Below are 17,737 nucleotides of genomic sequence, written 5' to 3'. Positions count from 1 at the left end.
TGTTGTGGACTCTGGGTTCCCATCGTCCCTGCGCCGAAATATTTTAAGGGGATCGATACGAACTGCTCAATCTGGGAGAGCTTCGCGAGTTTGACTTACTATAAATTAGATCATTCATAGTACTGTCAGGACACCACGGGTTTGATTTTACGCAAACGTCTCCAATTGAAGAAGGATCTGACTGCTAAGACCAGGAAGGCACCAGTAATAATGTTGCCATCAGAAAGCTGAGTAAAAAAGGCAGGATTTGATGGACCAGAGGCTTCACTTGGTATCAGGCAACTTCGTATAGTTCTTGGGGAGATACACCGCCTCAGTGGCGGAGCATCTCCTTTGCACTCAGAAGGTCCCAGGTTCAATCTTACGTCCAGGTTTCAAGTAGAAAGTGTTGGTCCTTAAGAGAGCTAGCCAGGATTGGTAACTTGGGGACAGAGCATTTGTTTTGCATGCAGAAGGTCCCAAATTCAGTCTCTGTCATCTCCAATTAAAAGGATCAGGTCACATAAAGACGACAGCCTGAGACACCAGTAAGTGGCTCCACAGCCAATGTGGAGCAATACTGAAATCGGAATAAAGATGGCCGGGCTTGGTATAAAGGTAGCTTCACCGCAAGGGGTGAAGAGGCGACTTTCATGCATGATTCTGTCTGACTGGAGACGTAACTGGAACGCAGTCTTTGCCAGGTTTATACCGAGCTCTTTTACGATCACCTGGAAGCACTGAGAAAATCACTCACTTGTTGAATGTATTGTCGAAGGCTTTCACGGCCGGATTCAACTGGTTCTGGTGGGTTTTCTGGTGGCTGTGTGGCCGTGGTCTGGTGGATCTTGTTCCTAACGTTTCGCCAGCATCTGTGGCTGGCATCTTCAGAGGTGTATCACAGAGGGAAGTCTGTTACACACTGTGTCCAGACACAGAAGGGAGTCTGTTATACTGTTACACTGGACACAGTGCGTAGCAGACTTCCCTCTGTGATACACCTCTGAAGATGCCAGCCACAGATGCAGGCGAAACGTTAGGAACAAGATCCACCAGACCACGGCCACACAGCCACCGGAAAACCCACCAGAACCACTCCCTTGTTGAGTTTCTCTCACCACCAAGGGGCTTTTAGAGGGTCAGACTATTTGCAGAAAGAAAAAGTCGGCACCCTAGAGCAGTAATAGGGCGGCTCAAGTTTTCTGTCCAAGGTTGTAGCTCTGCCCTGCTTCTGTGGCACTTTCATTATTGAGAGTGGAACACTTTTTCCTGGTGAGGAACAGTGAGAAAAAACAACCCGGCTTTCTGAGCTTCTGTTTGTTGCAGTTGCTAAGGAGTCCTACCGGGAGGGGAACAGTTGGCAACCTTTTTGGACAGTCAGGGTGCCAAGTGCCGTTGCTACCTCTGGGTCTGCTGTTGACTCAGTCTTCCTTAGATCCCTCTTCTGTTTTCGGAGGTAGCGCCCCTAAAGGAGGCTGTCCGTCCTGTAAATAAACCCCGGGGGGGGGGGGGTGCTTATCGAGTCCCTAATTGAGATCTGGCTTCGGGCAGCCTCAATTAGCGCAGTAATTGGGCTCAGAGAGGCATAATCTGTGTAAAGCTGCAACCTCCGGGGGGAACAGAGGATGCCAAAGGGGAGAGAAAGGCTGAGCAGGGATAAAGGGGGGAGTGGGTGGGGGGTAGGATTACCAGTGGAACATGATTCAGGTTGCCGCTTTGAAAGAGTGAGGAACCGTCCAGTATGCGTCACTCACTTTTCAAAAGAAACTTGATGTGTTTCTTGAGGAATATTTATCTCATTGTTGGCTAAATGTTTTGCAAGTAATGCCTTCTGACGTTTCCCTGGTTAAACAGATGAGTCACCTGGGAAATCCTGTATGGGCTGTGCGCTGCTTGGCTTTTTCCAGTTGACATTTATGCTCCCTTTGGAGCTATCTCCGGAACAAATGAAAGTTTGGAGAAGGAGGTGTGTGTGTGTGTGTAACAAATAGGATTGCCATAATTTCGTCCTTGCCTTTGCTCTTGTGCTGGGCAAGTTACAAAGTTTAGTTTGTAACTGACTGCTTAAGGTGAATGGGAACCAGGTGCAACCCTCCACCCCGCCCCAAAACATGCTGCAGTTGGCAGATTACTCGATGCGATCGCTTGAGGAATTTCTTCTAGTATGAGAATTGAGTGTTTGGAAGAGAAACTGCAGTTGGTGGGCAAGACCTTGTATGGGAGTGGGGTGTGTGAGTGATAGCTAAAATTGGAGAAAAGATTGAGGATAACCATTTTTTGCCATCAAGTCACAGCTGACATATGGAGACCCCAAAGGCAGTGGTGATGAACCTATGACACTCCAGATGTTCATGGACTACATAGGGATGATGGGAATTGTAGTCCATGAACATCTGGAGTGCCTTAGGTTCGCCACCACGGCTATAGGGGTTTCAAGGCAAGGGACATTCAGAGGTGGTTTGCCGGTGTCTGCCTCTGCATCACAATCCTATTATTCCTTAGAGGTGATGTGTGTGTTGTGCTATCCAGTCACAACTCATGGTGACCCTATGAACCAATGTCCTCTAAAACAGCCCCCAATTATTTTTCCTCTCCCCTTTTCTGTCTTTCAGGTATCCCTCTGCTGGGGTTCCTCTTTGTGATACCCTTGACCATTCCATGGGCCCGGATCTCAGTAGCATGGCTAGGAATTGCACGCTATCTAAACATATCACCCTTCGATAGCGTACTCTACCACCTCTTCGCGGGAACCACGAGGGAGTAGCTCTTTACCACACCTTACTCCACCCTTGCCAACCCTGCCCGGTATGCCACCGTCAACACCTATACGTGCAGGATTCGCCGAGTGCTCTCGTAGAGAAGCTGGATTTACTTACGGATGGATTAAGTAAATTCCTGAGAAAGGAGTTAGAATACCGGGAGCGTATAGGAGGCCAAGGGCACAATGCACGAAACTGAATATATGTACATTAAAGGTCTGTGGTTTCAGCTGGGGGAAGGGATGGAGCTTGATTAAGAATGCAGAGGGAAACATCTAACCAGCTTTTTTTGCTGGAGAAAAAGTAACAGTAAACACACAAACAAAATTAGCGTGTCAGGATCATTCTGTCAGAGAAATGACTTGATTGCATGTATCTGGATTGCCAGACTCTGAAAGTTACGATTGCTGTGAAGGATTGCATATATCTATGCAACTTTCAGTCTTGTGATCCAGATACATGTAATCAAGTTGTTTCTGTGCTAGGATACTAATACCGACACACTAATTGTGCATGTGTATACATTGCATGTTATCCTGTTTGCAGTGTTGATGTTTGAAAAGGTTTCGATGTTGTAGTTTCTTTTTTGTTCGAGAAAAAGAAAGCCTTTTTCAAGTGGTCCTCTATAGGGGATCATGGGTCCCGCCTAGAGAAAAGCTATGTCTGAAGGGACCTGTAATAAGGAGAGCAATTGGGTGAGAATGAACCAGAAAGCTGGCTGGATCCAGTCCAGTTAAAGGATCCCCAGGGTTGTTGAAGACCTTTCTCTTTGGCCCAGCGCATGGCCTGGACCAACTTCACCGCCAAATCAAGAACAGCAACAGTAATTGAACTGTGCTGGACCAAATGGGTCTAAGCCCGTCAATCCCGTCACCGACACTTCTGTCTGTTCATAAATCTACAAGAAAAAAAAAGAGGGGGGAGGAACTGGCTAGATTCCTAAGCAATCCTACATTAGATTTCAGGAGCAAATTGCTGCTTCCTGAGGTGGTGGCATGTCTAACATAAATTAGTGGACAAAATAATAATTTGCATGCCATCAAATCACAACCAACTAAGGACCCCAGGATCTTGGGATTTTTGAGGCAAGACAAGAGCTGACATAGGTTGCCACTGCCGTCCTCCGCATAGCGATCCAGGTCTTCCTTGGTGGCCTCCCATGCAAGTGCTAACCAGGGCTGACCCTACTTAGCTTCCAATCTCTGCTGAGAACAGATGAGGCTTATAAAATGGCTCCTACCAAAACAACCAATAAGGAGTTGTGCTAACCTCTCTCTCTTTCATCTGCAGGTGCTCTGCCAATCATCTATTGCACGCTGGCCTGCACCCCAATTGTCCGTACTGTTGCCCTGCTGGCCTACACAGCCCTTTCAAGCTATGCCATCTTTTGCGCAGTGATCGTCCGGGCTTCCAAGCGTCGCCTAGGAGGTCCTTTCCTGCCTCGGCCCAGGCCCTCTTCCCGCTTCTTGCCTTCTTCGCAATTACCCCTCCCAGCTTTGCGGTAGGACTGGCACCGGCAAATCCCTTAGCCTTCATAAGCATTTCGTACCCTCCCACTAATGGATGGCTTAGCCCTCCTCGGGGGCGTCATCAACATCTCCAGAGTGCCCGAGCGCTGGAAGCCGGGCCGCTTTGACTACTGGTTCAACAGCCATCAGATTATGCACGTTCTGGTGGTGGTCAGCATCCTCTATCTCCACTGGGGTGTAGTGGCCGATCTACAGTGGATTGCCAACTATGCCTGCCCAATGGAATGAGCACACCGTGGCCACCCCTTTCTACAGAAGAACTCCGCTGATTGAGGTGGGAGGACTTCTGGGATTTGGGCCGTTCAGTCCATTGTTCAAAGTCTTCTACAAGGGCTGATGGACATGGAGGAACACATGCATGTCTTCTGGATAGAACCTGCTTGGGTTTTGTTCCTGGGGGGCTGCAATTTTCCATTGGTTGAATACTTGTGGATCAGTAGGATTTGGATATTTCCAGTTATACAACAATGGATTTCCATTGGTTGAGGTGCTTCTAGAGCAGCTTGTGATGTTCAGCTGTTCTTCCAAATGACCACCAGGGTGAGCTGGGGAAAGTGGACAAGGGTTCTTTTATGGTTGATGTACAATCTTAGAAGGTGAGGGAAATCGTTGGCATCATTGATACAAAAGGTCTTAATGAATTTAGACCTCTTACGTCAACTCTCATTGGCTGTATGCCTTTCCCCATTGCTCTAGTTCCATCGGCTGTGGTGGTGGTTTGGGAGGAATTTCACTGGACATCCCTTTTTCTCCACCTGTTTTGAGAGTGAGGTATGCACTTGGAAGAACAGGGGTTGTAGAAGATGCTTGTTTTTTGGGCACAGCTTCTCTGCTTTATAGAGAGTTATTTAATAGACTTTTTATCCAGGTATCTTTCAGACACCATGCAATACTTTTCTTATTTTTAAAAAAGGGCTGGTTAGACACCTGGGTATCAAGGTCTGCTGCACTGAACGATACGGAGGACTTATCTTGTAGGGGCGGGGGAAGTACGGCTGAAATGCTGCTAACCAGCTAGTGGGAGAATCTTTTATGTATTTTTTGCTCTGAAATGACTTGAAGCACTGAACTAGCTTCCTCCCCCCCTCCTCGGGGGGCAATTAGGGGCCTTGAAAAAGGGATTGGGGTAGTTCAGGGAGCCATGACCCCCTCGCCCTCCCCCACTTCCATTTCCGGACTGTGGCTTCCTTTGCAGCATGCCTCAGCTTCTCAATTCCCTCCTGGTGAAGAGACCTGGGGAGGAGGGGATCAGCCCTGAATGTATCCGTTTTTGGGTTGATCCTAATGTTTTTCTCTGCCCTGCCTCCCTCTATTATCCATCTATTGCAGCTGGTGCTTTCTGAAGCTTAGTTTAGCATGCATCTGAAGAGCATTCTCTGCTCCACTTTTTAGTGGCCACAGCAACTACCACCACTGTCGTGACAGTGGCCCCGTGAGGGAGCCACGAGCCACTACAGCTTCCCTCTCCTTTCTTATTGGCCATTAAGGACCATGAGGCCACTTCGTTTTTTTCCTTCAACTGGCCTCCCGAATTAGCGTAACTGGTCCATGTTGGAAGACCGCGGCGGAGTTTCGTTTGCTTCAATCTGAGTGGCAACCGTCGGTTTTGACTATGAATTGGAAGGGCAAAGAGTCAAGGTTTTAAAAGTCCCTGATCAGCAACTAGATTTCTAGAAGGGAGTTTTTGAGAAAACATAGTCAGGGGTGGAATGCCAAAGTACAAAGCAGTTTTCTAGCAAGTCCTGTTGCCACTGACACGGCTTCCTTTCCCACTTCTCGTTTACTGCTGGGTGGGAAATGGAAAGTCAAGCATTCTCCCTGCCCTGAGTTGGTGAGAGTCGAACTTATGATGAGTTTCTCTTTTTAAACTGCTGATCTGCAGTTTAGATAATCTCAATTCAAATAAAAGCCAATAGTAAACAGGAGTCCCAACAGCACATTTTTATTCTAGCAGTTGCACAGTAGACCAAACAAGAGCTCTTATCTATAAAAGCATAGGTTAGAATAAAAACTGGCTAGTCTTTAAAGTTCTGCTGGATTCCTCACTCATGCTCCAACAGATTAACACAGCTGCCCCTCTGGAAAGATCTAACTAGCAGTTTTTCTTTGGTTGCCATAATGATCTTCAAAATCTAGGCTCTAATGTGGGTTCCAGGGCACATAAAAGTTCCTTTATGCACATGTGTGTTTTTTTATTTGGTTAGGGTGGTTTTTTTTTAAAAAAAAACTGGGGTCTTTCTGTCCCATGGGTCTGTCGTTCAGCCCCAAAGGAATGCACCTAAAACAACACCATGAACATAAGCATCCCAGCCCATATTTCAGGGCCATTGTAAATAAAGAGAAACATTTTAACGTTTAATTTAACATATGTATTTTAACAGATTATAAGGAGATGGAAGATGATCTTCCCCATCCCACTGGGATTCTATATTTTCTATGCAGTACCACCTTAATCTGAATCTTAATCCATTCTGTATAAAGCAGCTGAGGAAAAAAAAAAGAGCATGTATGAACTTAGTTAAAAACCTGTTTTGGAAATTCAGATATCTAGTGTCCAAGTAGTAGGGCAAAGCAAAGAGGATTTGGGGCTGATTCGGGGCCAAACTAGACATGATCGATAGCTGGGTATTGATCTTTTCCCCGCTGTTGGGTAGGTGCAATCTTCAAGGGGGTTGGGGAGAAAAGACCAGGTTGCAGAAAGTGGCCAGAGGGAAAGGGGTTAAATAGCCCCTCCCTAGTTTCTCATTTTAAATCCCCAGCTGCTTAAGGCTACTTTTCTTCTTTTCTCCCCCAAGTAAGCAGCAGAGGAGGAATACATGCATCTGAGTCATGCATGGTTTGGACCCTTTCCTTTGTATCCAACAGCTTATTTGTTGGGGAGGGGGAACCTCTGACATTACTGCAGACAAACTCTGTGCAGTTAAAACGGCAGATTTTTTAAAATGCGGCTTGGCAGGCACAGTCACCTTAAAACAGGGTTAAGACTTAAAGATGCTACCCTTGAGGAAAAATAAAATCTGGGTCTCCATGTGCCACCGGTAGTATTTTGCAAATGGAGAAGATGGTTGGTGGCCTTAAGAGAAGGTCTGCAGCATAAGGTAAGGACAGACTTAGACCTCCCGCGTTGGGTTGTGAAGCGTATTTTCCGCTCTCTTCTTTTTGGGGCTGGGGTTTCATCTATTCTCAGCCTAGTCTTGTCTCTTGTTATCTCAGGGTAGACGGACATAAGTTAATGTTCGCAGCTTCTGTGCTGAAGCGACATATCTCTTTAAAATAAAAAGAGCAAGACAACAAATAATTTTTAAAAATGCACTCTGGGCAGGTGGGAGGGCAATGGAGAAATTGTAGATGCTTATGATCCAGGACGCTCTGTTGGACAGACAGCAGGTCTAGGCTTCTAATAAAGAGAGATGTTTAAGGACAATTGTGTCATTTTTTTTCCTAGCCTGGTTATCTCTGCTGTTCAGTCTTTCTATTCTGAAAGTTTCCGTGGGTACTGCCTACAAGCCCTACCCTACATCTTGAGACTCATCCTAGATTTTATTCCAGGCCCTTGAAGCTTTGTTGAGGGTGAAAAGTGAGGTTAGAAGATCTTTGGGGCCTGGGTTCAAAATTAACACAGCCAGCTACGGAAGGACTGCAGCTGCCCACCAGCATCTGTTGTATGTGGCCCGTTTTGAAAGCAGGTATAGTCTTCAAGCTTTATTTCTTTCAGGAAGTACTTAACTCCCTTGGGATGTAGAAAAATGCTTAAGGAGAATTCTGCCAATACCACCCAGAGCTTCTAACTGAATTGTTTTGAAAGCAGTGGAATTACAGGCCTGAGTTAATCATCTAATTATGAATTTTGATTCCATGGAACTTAAAAGTGGCAGCCCAGCACTAGCAACCACTCTGGGTTCTGTTGATACCCTCCCTCCCTTGATAAATAAGTGCAGTTTTCTGAAGTAGTGTGGGGGGCTCAAGCAGACTTTGGACTAAAACCAAGCATGCAAGGACTTTTTTGGTATAATTGTATGCTCCAGATAAATTCCACTGGGTTTAATCAGCCTTACTCCCAGCTATGGATAGAGGATTACAGTCTCTGCTAACAGAAAACAGTCGGGGGGGGGGGGGGATTGCAAGGAGAATCACAGTGCAATCCTAAGCAGAGTTACTCCAGTCTGTCCATTGAAATCAGTAGACTGACTCTGTGTAGGACTGCACTGAAAACCAAAAAAAGACATGTTTGGGATTAATCTGATTAGATCAGGAGCAGTCATAACTCAGTATCGGGATTAAGAACGTTCTCTCCTTCCTTAGGCTGAAACAGATAATCCACTTTGACTGCGACATATTGCAGGTAACAGGAAGACCCAGAGTGCTGGTCAGTAGCGAGAGAGGGAAGCTGTAACTGGATGACATGGGTGCCTGGATCCCAGTGTATCCACTCGGTCCAAACAGGGGCAGTTTCTCTTTGTTTTAAATAACCGTCTCTCTCAGTATTTTGGCCAAAAATGAAGTCAGGCCTCAGGAGAAGCAGCACGCTGTTTTATGGCCATTTCATCATGCTTTTATTATCAAGTCTTTGAGCTGACGCCTTTGTAAAACCCCAGCATGAAAGGGAGGTGGTTTACAGCCCCCATTTCCCACAACAGGAAAGACATTCCTGCCTCGCAGCCCCCAAGCAGAAGGGACGGACAGCATTATCCCCCAACCTTGCGTAAAAACAAGCCGTTTTCCTTCAAATTATGTGACAACACATCCTGCTGTCCGCTTCCTATGTGATCTCAACCCCCTAAAGGTAAGAAACTGCACAGCAGCAGCAACCTGCAGGGAAGTGTCCCTAAAGGGCCTGCCTCCCCTCCACTAGACGGAGCTGGATACTACAGCCCATCAGCTGCGCATATCCACCTGAGGGAAGGCGTTCCTTCACCGAGCCACAGGAGAGCTGAGCAAACCATTCAGAAAAGAAACGAGGTTCCCATCAGCTCTGGCACTTCTGCTCCGTCGCTGCAGAGTCCTCGAACATGCCGAGCAGGCTTTTCGGCTCAAAAGCAGAATACTGACTTGAACACTGAGCGGCAACTCCTTCCCACTGGTCCCTCTGCTCCTCGTAATCTTCCTCGTCGTCAAAAGACAGAGTACGGCGCAGGCTGCTCACAGGCAAGTGTGAGGAAGTGAAGCTTCTGCTGGGGGACGCCCAGTTGATACGGCTGAGATTAGGGCTCCCTTGGAAGGTCTGAGAGCTAGGGCAAACAACAGAAGGCAAGCACTGAAACATGGAACTGACTAGCCCCTACCACCATCTCCAAGTGACTTTTGTTTTAGCCCTGCGAAAGCCAACCTCCCCTACCACAACTTCACAGCAAGGAAAAGCCTGGTAAAATGTCAAAGATCAGGTCCTATTTAATATCGGAGAGGAGGACACATTTCCATGAGGATAAATGGTCCCAGTGCTACAATTACAGCCTGAGTCATCAAGAAGTCTAGGCACTGTTTTCCATCCTCTGTTTGCCTGCAGAGAAGTGGAAGAGAATCCAGGAGGTCTTTTGCAGCCTCCCCTGTACACAAAAGACTCACCTGTTCTTTCTGCCACCTGTCTGCTGTGGTGAGGGGTGCCGCGGAGTAGAGGTACTTCCCACATTGGGACATATGTTCAGCACTGGGGAGCTAGGGAGTCTGCAAGAGAAACAGTTACTGTCACATTTGGTCACTTGAAACAAAAGTATGAAGAGAGTGGAAAATCTAGGCTAACCTTTGACATTAGGACTATTTAGGCATATAGAAACACATGCGTTGCACTCCCCACCACTCTTGAAGCTGGGTGGGCAGAAGGGTAATTTTGCTTCACGTTACATCAAACATCAGATCAGGAAATAAACCTCCCCAAGCCGGACTGGCTGGCGATCCTCAGGTGTTTCAATAGGCACACTGGTTTTCCCAAGCAAAGGGACAGCTCACATCGGATATTTGAATGCAGTCTGTCCTGCTCTGAGTCTACCCCACTTACTTGTCAGCAGACCGGAGCTCCACAGGACAAATACGGCTGTGATGTTCAGATGCCTCCGATATCTCAAAGACATCCTCACCAAGGCTCTCGTCGTCGTCATTCTCTTCACCCCAGTCACTGGAGAGGCTGCTGTCTTCCATGAGGAACGCGAAGGGTGAATGGGGAGGTGTGACTGGAACATTCCGATGCCAGAACAGTAGCCAGTGAGCTGGGCTGCACATGGTCCCCCAGAGCCACTGCACAAACCTGACAAGGGTCTGGGAAGGAGGAAACACAATGAGTCCTGAGGAAAGTAGCAAGCGGGTGGAGCAGAGCAAATGACCCCGAGTTACAAGTGAAGGCTCACAATGAGGCCTCTAGTAGCTGGGAGGTGGAAGGGGCAGCTCTACTCCCATAAAGCAAGCTATACTCTGTCTCACCAAAAGAAGAAAACAAAATTGTAGCTTCATTTGCCACATGCTGGACCGTCTTTGTTTTAGTATGCTCTGTTTGGGGCCTAGTGCCTACCTAGTTCCGTTAGGTTACAATTTTGGTTTTTCCTTTGGGTTAGACACGAGTACAGTATGAATTGCGGGACTTCCTGGCAAAAGAAGCTACTCAAAAGAAGAAACAACTCCAAAGGAGTTGGCAACAAGAATAGGATACATGGGATACATAGGATTCATGCCCAGCAACACAAAGTGGTTCAGTGTGATCAGTTCACAAAACAAGGGTGTCTTAACTTTCAAGAAGGAACCTTTAGCTGGGGTAGCTAAGGACAGCTGAAAGGCAACTGCCCAGCTGCACGAATAAAATGACTCAGAAGAACAAAGCCTGCAAAGGGAAGCCCTGCCTCATCAGCCTTTGGAGTTTGTTGAGAAAGTGAACAAGCATCAGTGACCCAGTAGATGTGATACCTGGACAAAAGCTTTCTGAAAGTCCAGGTATCTCTCTCCAAACATTCCTGAGTACACTTCGCAATTATGGGATGAGAAGATAGGTTCTCTTACGGGTTGAAAAATGGTTAAATGACAGAAAGCAAAGAGCAAGAATAAATGGACAGTCCAAACGATGGAGGAAGTAAGCAGTGTAGTCCCACAAGGATTGATATTGAGACCAGTACTATTAAATTTATTCCTAAATTATCTGGAATTAGAGGTGAGCACTAAGGACAGGTCTATCAGCGGTTACTACCTAGGGTGACTAAATGAAAACTTTACATTCAGAGGCAGTAAACCTCTGAATACCAATGCCAGGCAGCAACAGGCAAGGCCTTGCCCTCTATACCCTGTTACTGGACCCCAGAAAAACAGACTGGCCCCTGTGCGAGGCAGGATGTCAGACTAGATGGACCACTGGTCTGATCCAGCTGGGCTCTTCATATGTTTGTATGGCAATACTACATGGACAATGCACTCCACATGAGGTGTGAGTTTGTATTGTGGCAGCCTTTGGCAAGGTCCATGCTCACCTGGCACATGGAAACTCCTTGCTGGATCCCAGCTTGCACCAGCAGTGTCACCTTCCGCCTCCTCTCAGCCTTCTGCATGAGGGTAGAACTGAGCAGCGCTTCCACCGAGGGTCGGAGATGATGGTTGGGTTCCAACATGGCTGCTAGGAGAGTCTGCAGCTCATCGGAGAGACCTGGAAAGGGCAGGAATGGTGAGCTGCCTACTTAGCTTTTCTCAGAAATGGGCTGCATCCTTCATTTGTAACCAGCTACACCATTCTAGCTACCGAAGTCACTTGTCAGTGGACTTCCTTCACGTTCAGACTGGCGGTAGGGTCCCTACAGAAGTACATATGAAATACAGATGCCCCTCCCCCTTGTCCTCACTCACCTGCTGTAAATTCAGGAGGCAGATAGCCCTGTCTCAACTGCTGCCAAGCTTCCCCTCCGTTGGGGAGCTCCATGTTACAGGCAATCTCCAAAATGGTCATGCCGAGGCTGAGGGGACAGAAACACCCTGATCAAAAAACAAAGCAAGTGCTACAGATCTCCAAAAGCAAGCTGAATTTTGAGGCAGGCAAAAAGCAAGGGGCTAGTAGTTTACTTGGGCGTTAGAGAATTTAGGGACCTCCTTCCCATCTCAGCCAGTACCTGAAGACATCAGCAGCCTTGGTGTACTCTCCTCGCAGCAGCTCAGGGGCCATGTAGCGAGGATCCCCTTCTTGGGCATCATTCAGATCCCCAGAGTCCAGCTCCAGCATCAGTCCAAAGTCACCCAGCTTACAGACATTGTTAGAGGACAGGAAAATATTAGCCGGCTTGACATCCATGTGCAAAAGGTTGCGACTGTGTAAGTGTTGCAGTCCTTGCAGCAGGTCCCAGAGGAAGGCCTGCACCTGCCATTCAGGTAGTGGACCATGCTGTTCGCAGTACTGCAGCAGGCTGCCTGGGCACAGCTCTGTCTGGATGTAAAGCTGCCCGCGCTCCTCCCAGGCCTGCACGAAACTCACACAGTTGGGATGGTGGCCTACACGTTCATGCTTGCGCACCTCAGCCAATTTGCGCTGCCTGTCACCTTCGCCAGCCCGGGTGGCCTTCCACAAGGAACGCCTTTCATCACTGCATTTTGGCAACCAGCCCCATCATCCTCTCTTTACAAGCACCTATAAAAGTTGGAGTAGGGGAGGAAAGAGCTTATTAAGCTCCATATGTTAAAAAGGCTCCAGGCCATTTTGGAAACCTTACCTTGGGATACTATCCAGGAATCCTGACACACGGGTAAAATGCTGGGCTAACAAGATCTAGACCCCATGCCAAAAAGTTATTTCATCACATGTTGTGCAAATTCAAAGGAAGAAAGGAAAGTATATGCTATCTGTCGTAATCTGAAACTTGGAGAAGCCTCTAAGATCAGTAAAAGTTAAAACCATGCAACACAAACAATAATAGATATTTCACTTTAGTGTTCTTCTAGTTGAAGATTATTCACAGTTTTACAAAAAGAGTGTACAAAATAACCTCAACTTGAAAAAGATTAAGAAGAGTCTTGCTAGGTATAACCAAAGGTCATTGTCAACTAAATTCATGTTAGCAGTAATGGCCAAAAAACAAGAGATCACTGGAGCAATAGGAGAATGAATTGTAATCCACTGTGAGACTCCTACAAGTTTCACATACACTTCATCAAGGGAATCTCTATAACACATCATATTCTGAACACATCAGTGGAAATTCTCTCATAGCACCAATTGTCTCTTCATGGTGCAGCCCTCCTTTTCTTAACCCAATAATTAAACAGACGCTTTCAGGAAACTTTCAAGTAAAACATGAAATCAACAGACCTCCCACATTGTTTTCTATCTATCAAGTAGCATTCAGAGATACATTGTCTCTGAACTCTTTAGACACAACAGCCAGTGTGGTGTAGTGGTTAACAGCAGGTGAATTCTAATCTGGAGAACCAGGTTTGATTCCCCACTCCTCCACCTGAGTGGCAGAGGCTTATCTGGTGAACCAGATGTGTTTCCGCACTCGTACATTCCTGCTGGGTGACCTTGAGCTAATCACAGTTCTCTCAGAACTCTCTCAGCCCCACCTACCTCACAAGGTGTCTGTTGTGGGAAGAGCAAGGGAAGGAGTTTGTAAGCCACCTGGAGTCTCCTTACAGGAGAGAAAGGTGGGTATAAGTCCAAACTCCCCTTCTTATCTAACTGTTCATAGTTGCATCCCCCTTATATTTTCCAAATCCTCCTTTGCAGTCATCTAAACCAGTGCTCATTACCACATCTCATGGTGACACATCTGGCATAAAATAATTAAGCATTACCTCAGATCCATTGTTTAAGTATTTCTCGGGCTCCTAAGAACCCAAGATGGCATACTGCTAAGGGGCAGAAGCAGAGAAGTCACACCTTATTCTCAACTACGTCCACCCAACCTGAGCAGTAGCTATCTGACGAATGAAGGGGGTTAATCTACATGGGTTATGGCACTGCCAATCAGATAATACAAACTAGTTATACAAATAGGTGTGCATATTTTACATACTGACTCACAGCTCTACCCATGGAAACCAACCACTTTCTAATCTAAACACTACACAACATGCTTACAAACACCTCTTGCCAAGTGGCAAAAGGCTTCCAGCTGTTTCCCATCCTGCATCCCTCCAGGAAAAGAGATAGCCCAGCATTCAATCAGCCCTTCCTCTCCACATCCTACTGTCCACTTTTAGTGCTGCTGCACTACTCTCCTTTGATAGTCCTGCAAGACCCCCAGGCTCTGAAAGAAAGAAGATAGCTTTTTATGTTAAGAGACAGGTGGTATCACTGCCTCACCTTGTATACTTCTCCAAAGGATCCCCGCCCCAGACGGCTGAGCTGTTGAAAGCACTGCCTGAAAAACAGTTCTTTCTTGGAAGCATCATAGGGGCGACCGTGCAGAGATGGGGGTTGCCTCTGTTCTCCGTGAAAGGACACGCGGCGTGGGTGGGGCTGTGTCCACGGCTGAAGTCGACGGTCAGAAAAAACCCGGCTTACAGTTAGCGTGCTCTTGTGGCGTGGCCGCGGAGGGAGGGTGTAGCAGAGTGGCCGATGGGTCTTCTTGATTGAAAAGCTGCATTCTGCTTCATGGAAGAAGGCAGGCACTGGCAAAGGAGTCTGACTCAGCTGGGACTCTGTACCTGCACTGTCCAGAGGCACTGGCATGCTGGGTTCCACCACTGAGAAGAGCTACAAAGAAAGAGCAGAATTTTGTTGTTGAATGTTTGAAATAATTAAAGGATCCATCTATCTGTGGCACCTCAGAAAATAAAATTAGCTGCTTCAAAACTGGCCAGTGACCGTAGAATGACCATAGGCACTGCAGAGCCAACCATTCAAAGAACTGAACACCCTGGCCTACATAATCTCCAGAAACCCTCACCACCTTGGTTTTTGCCCCGGAAGCTATGATTGTCTCTGTCAGGCGTACCTCATCTGAAACTAAAAACTTCAGAACTGGCCACCAGATTCAGGATAACCATGGCAGTTGCAGCGCTAAAAATGAAGGGAACCAGAACATCCTGATGCTATTTCCAATGAGGGGTTCTACCCCTGCTGCTCTGCTTACCAACCACATGGTTCACCATGCTTGCAATATTTAACAGAAGTCTGATTGCTGAATGAGTAGTTTTGCCACCTGCCACAAGAACTGCCGAAAAATCTCATGAAGCAACAGCCAAAGCAATCATCCTTTTTTGTGGGCGTGGGGAACTGTAGCCAATATTAGATTTACAACAAACATTTGGGATCCACAGCAACTTATACTGCTCTCCGCTCCTTCACTTAGCCCTCTTAACAGCCTTGTGAGGTAGGTCTGTCTGAGAAGGTATGCATGGGCTGAGGTTACTCCAATCTTAAGACAGCAATACTCTGCAGTCTAGACTCCAGATGCCAGCCATATGGGGAGCATCTGAGGTAAGATGCATTCCATCCATCTGCTGCAATTGTCATAGAGCCATCAATAAAAGTGATAGAGTTTCTAATAACCTTTGATTCCTGATAAAACACATGACATTCAGAGGAAACTAACAAGACTAGATCTGCTGGAGACACTCGAAACTGAAGGAGAAAGAAGAAAAGCAGCAAAAGAAAACTCCATAAAATTTTCAAAGGACATCAGAAATTCATTTCTTGCATGAGTAAATTTCTTTGTGTATCACTGTTTTAAAAAAAGGATCTAAATATCCATAATGAATAAAATAAGACACAATCCAAAATTATTCTCTTTCTACCAAGAAACTCAGATAGCTATGCATAAGGAATCACCTCTCTTTCCCCATACAAAACTCTGGGAGACTCCCTTTCAACATCTGAATATGAATAAAATGGAAATTCTAATCCAAGCTGGTATTTAATTTGTACAGAACCTGAATGTGGCAATTGTTCTGGATTCATTTACAACAGAGCAATCATAAACGTGTTGCATCAGAGCCTTCAAGTGATCATTTAACACAGATCAATTGTTCTTTAATTGTTTTTAACAATTCATACATGTATTTACTTTACTTATGTACAGCTCAATGAGGACCCAGAGTGGCTTACCTTTAGAAAAACCCTATAAAGTAGATTAGGCTGAGAACATGAGTCTCTCAGATCCTAGTCTGACACACTAACCACTGTATCATGCTGTCCCCCCAACGTGCTGTCTGCTGTAAAGTACTGACAGTTCTGTTTTTTTTAAATGTTGTTGGGTAATCGGGGAATCTAATTTGCATTTGATATTGTGAATAAAGACAGACAGAAGACATTAATAAAAGCATTTGTAAGCATTGGGAAGGAAGCCAGGAGATAACATGGTCACACCAGAAACAACTAGGTGCAATAACAGTAACAACCTCAGATCAAGAGGAATGTAGTGCTTTCTGTATCTACTATTCACCTATTGAACTTTTTTCCCCCACTGTCAAGTTACAACTTATGACAACCCCATTGGGTTTTCAACACGAGATGTTCAGAGGTGGTTTGCCACTGCCTGACTCTGAGTAGAACCCTGGATTTCCTTAGTAGTCACCCATCTAAATATTAATCAGGGATGGCCCTGTTTAGCTTCCATGGTTAGGCTAAACTTGGCTTATGGGGAGATAAATTCCAACTTAACCGTTTCCTTAAAAAAAAACCAGGAAAGAGAACCCAAACAGCCTTCAAAATAAAAACGTAATCCTAAAACTCAGCAGCAGTCATACCAAAAAAAGTGTTCAGTAATACATATCACTACTGTCAGACTAGATTTACAAGTCACTGGAATGTCACATCTATTAGGACCAAGGGTAACTAATTTCCCTTCTGCTAAGGTTTTTCAAAACTTTGTAAAGTATTCCCTTTTAACCTTCCGATCTTAACATTTCCTTTAATACTGTATTTTTAACCTCTGACTTTTAACTTTCTTTTACTACTTCAAGCTTGCTGGTTAAAAAAAAAGATTTACAGTAATTAAACTTTTTTTTTAAAAGCAAGCTACGGTTCACATCCATATGGAAAACGTATAGGAAACTTTGGAGTGTTCAGATTAATTGCAATTGTCATTTGTGACATGGAGTACTGAGAGGCAAGTGGAAAACTTTTATTTTTTGTTCAAAGATTACAAATATAAAAAATAAAGGGAAGAGGAAGGGATATCATAAGCAGAAGGGGGGGGGGGTAAAGATAATGCTTCTGACCAGGAGCGGTGGGCATGAAGGAGAGGGGGCAGAAAGTCTATTCCCATAAACAATGCAGAAGCTAGACGTGGCTGACACCCCCCTCCCCAATTATTTCCCAGAAGGCACCGGGGTTGGTATGAGAACAAAGCCCCCCTCCCGCCACATTTAGGGGAAAAGGCAAAAGGCACGTCTCACCTCTTCCCCTTTTCAGTGTCCTCTGAGTACCCCCAGTACAGGGCTTGGTAATGACAGATAAGCTTTGCTCCTCCTTGCAAATCCCCGGATATCTCCCCACACCAGAGTCTCCCCGTTATTTTTTCGCCCCCCGAAGCGCGCGCAAATGCAACCAGCGCCAACGGCCGCTCTCGC

General features: G+C 46.1%; 3 protein-coding genes across 3 annotated transcripts in view; 1 reads left to right on the top strand and 2 right to left on the bottom strand.

The window, feature by feature from the left end:
* The window catches only part of PAQR4 (progestin and adipoQ receptor family member 4), a 24,492-nt gene extending 16,804 nt beyond the window's left edge, over positions 1-7,688 (top strand). The window contains 3 exon segments of the mRNA XM_048517646.1: positions 2,592-2,720; positions 2,723-2,784; positions 3,998-7,688. Coding sequence (XP_048373603.1) covers positions 2,592-2,720; positions 2,723-2,784; positions 3,998-4,495 — 689 coding nt within the window. The 3' untranslated portion in view covers positions 4,496-7,688.
* LOC125444887 (sulfotransferase 1C2-like) overlaps positions 1-17,737 on the bottom strand; it is a 343,341-nt gene that overhangs the window by 170,128 nt on the left and 155,476 nt on the right. The gene's annotated exons all lie outside the window — the stretch shown is intronic.
* Positions 6,194-17,737, bottom strand: PKMYT1 (protein kinase, membrane associated tyrosine/threonine 1). Its single transcript, XM_048517645.1, has 8 exons — positions 17,564-17,737; positions 14,518-14,918; positions 12,340-12,807; positions 12,080-12,186; positions 11,710-11,882; positions 10,260-10,516; positions 9,830-9,928; positions 6,194-9,495 (listed from the first exon to the last, which is right to left on the bottom strand). The coding sequence occupies exons 2-8, from the start codon at positions 14,892-14,894 to the stop codon at positions 9,234-9,236; spliced, it is 1,743 nt and encodes a 580-aa protein (XP_048373602.1). The 5' UTR covers positions 14,895-14,918; positions 17,564-17,737; the 3' UTR covers positions 6,194-9,233.

The sequence above is a fragment of the Sphaerodactylus townsendi genome, linkage group LG15 (genome assembly GCF_021028975.2).
Source record: "Sphaerodactylus townsendi isolate TG3544 linkage group LG15, MPM_Stown_v2.3, whole genome shotgun sequence".
Classification (NCBI taxonomy): Eukaryota; Metazoa; Chordata; class Lepidosauria; order Squamata; family Sphaerodactylidae; genus Sphaerodactylus; species Sphaerodactylus townsendi.
The sequence above is the reverse complement of the archived record's forward strand: the minus strand, read 5'-3'. Positions and strand labels throughout refer to the sequence as shown.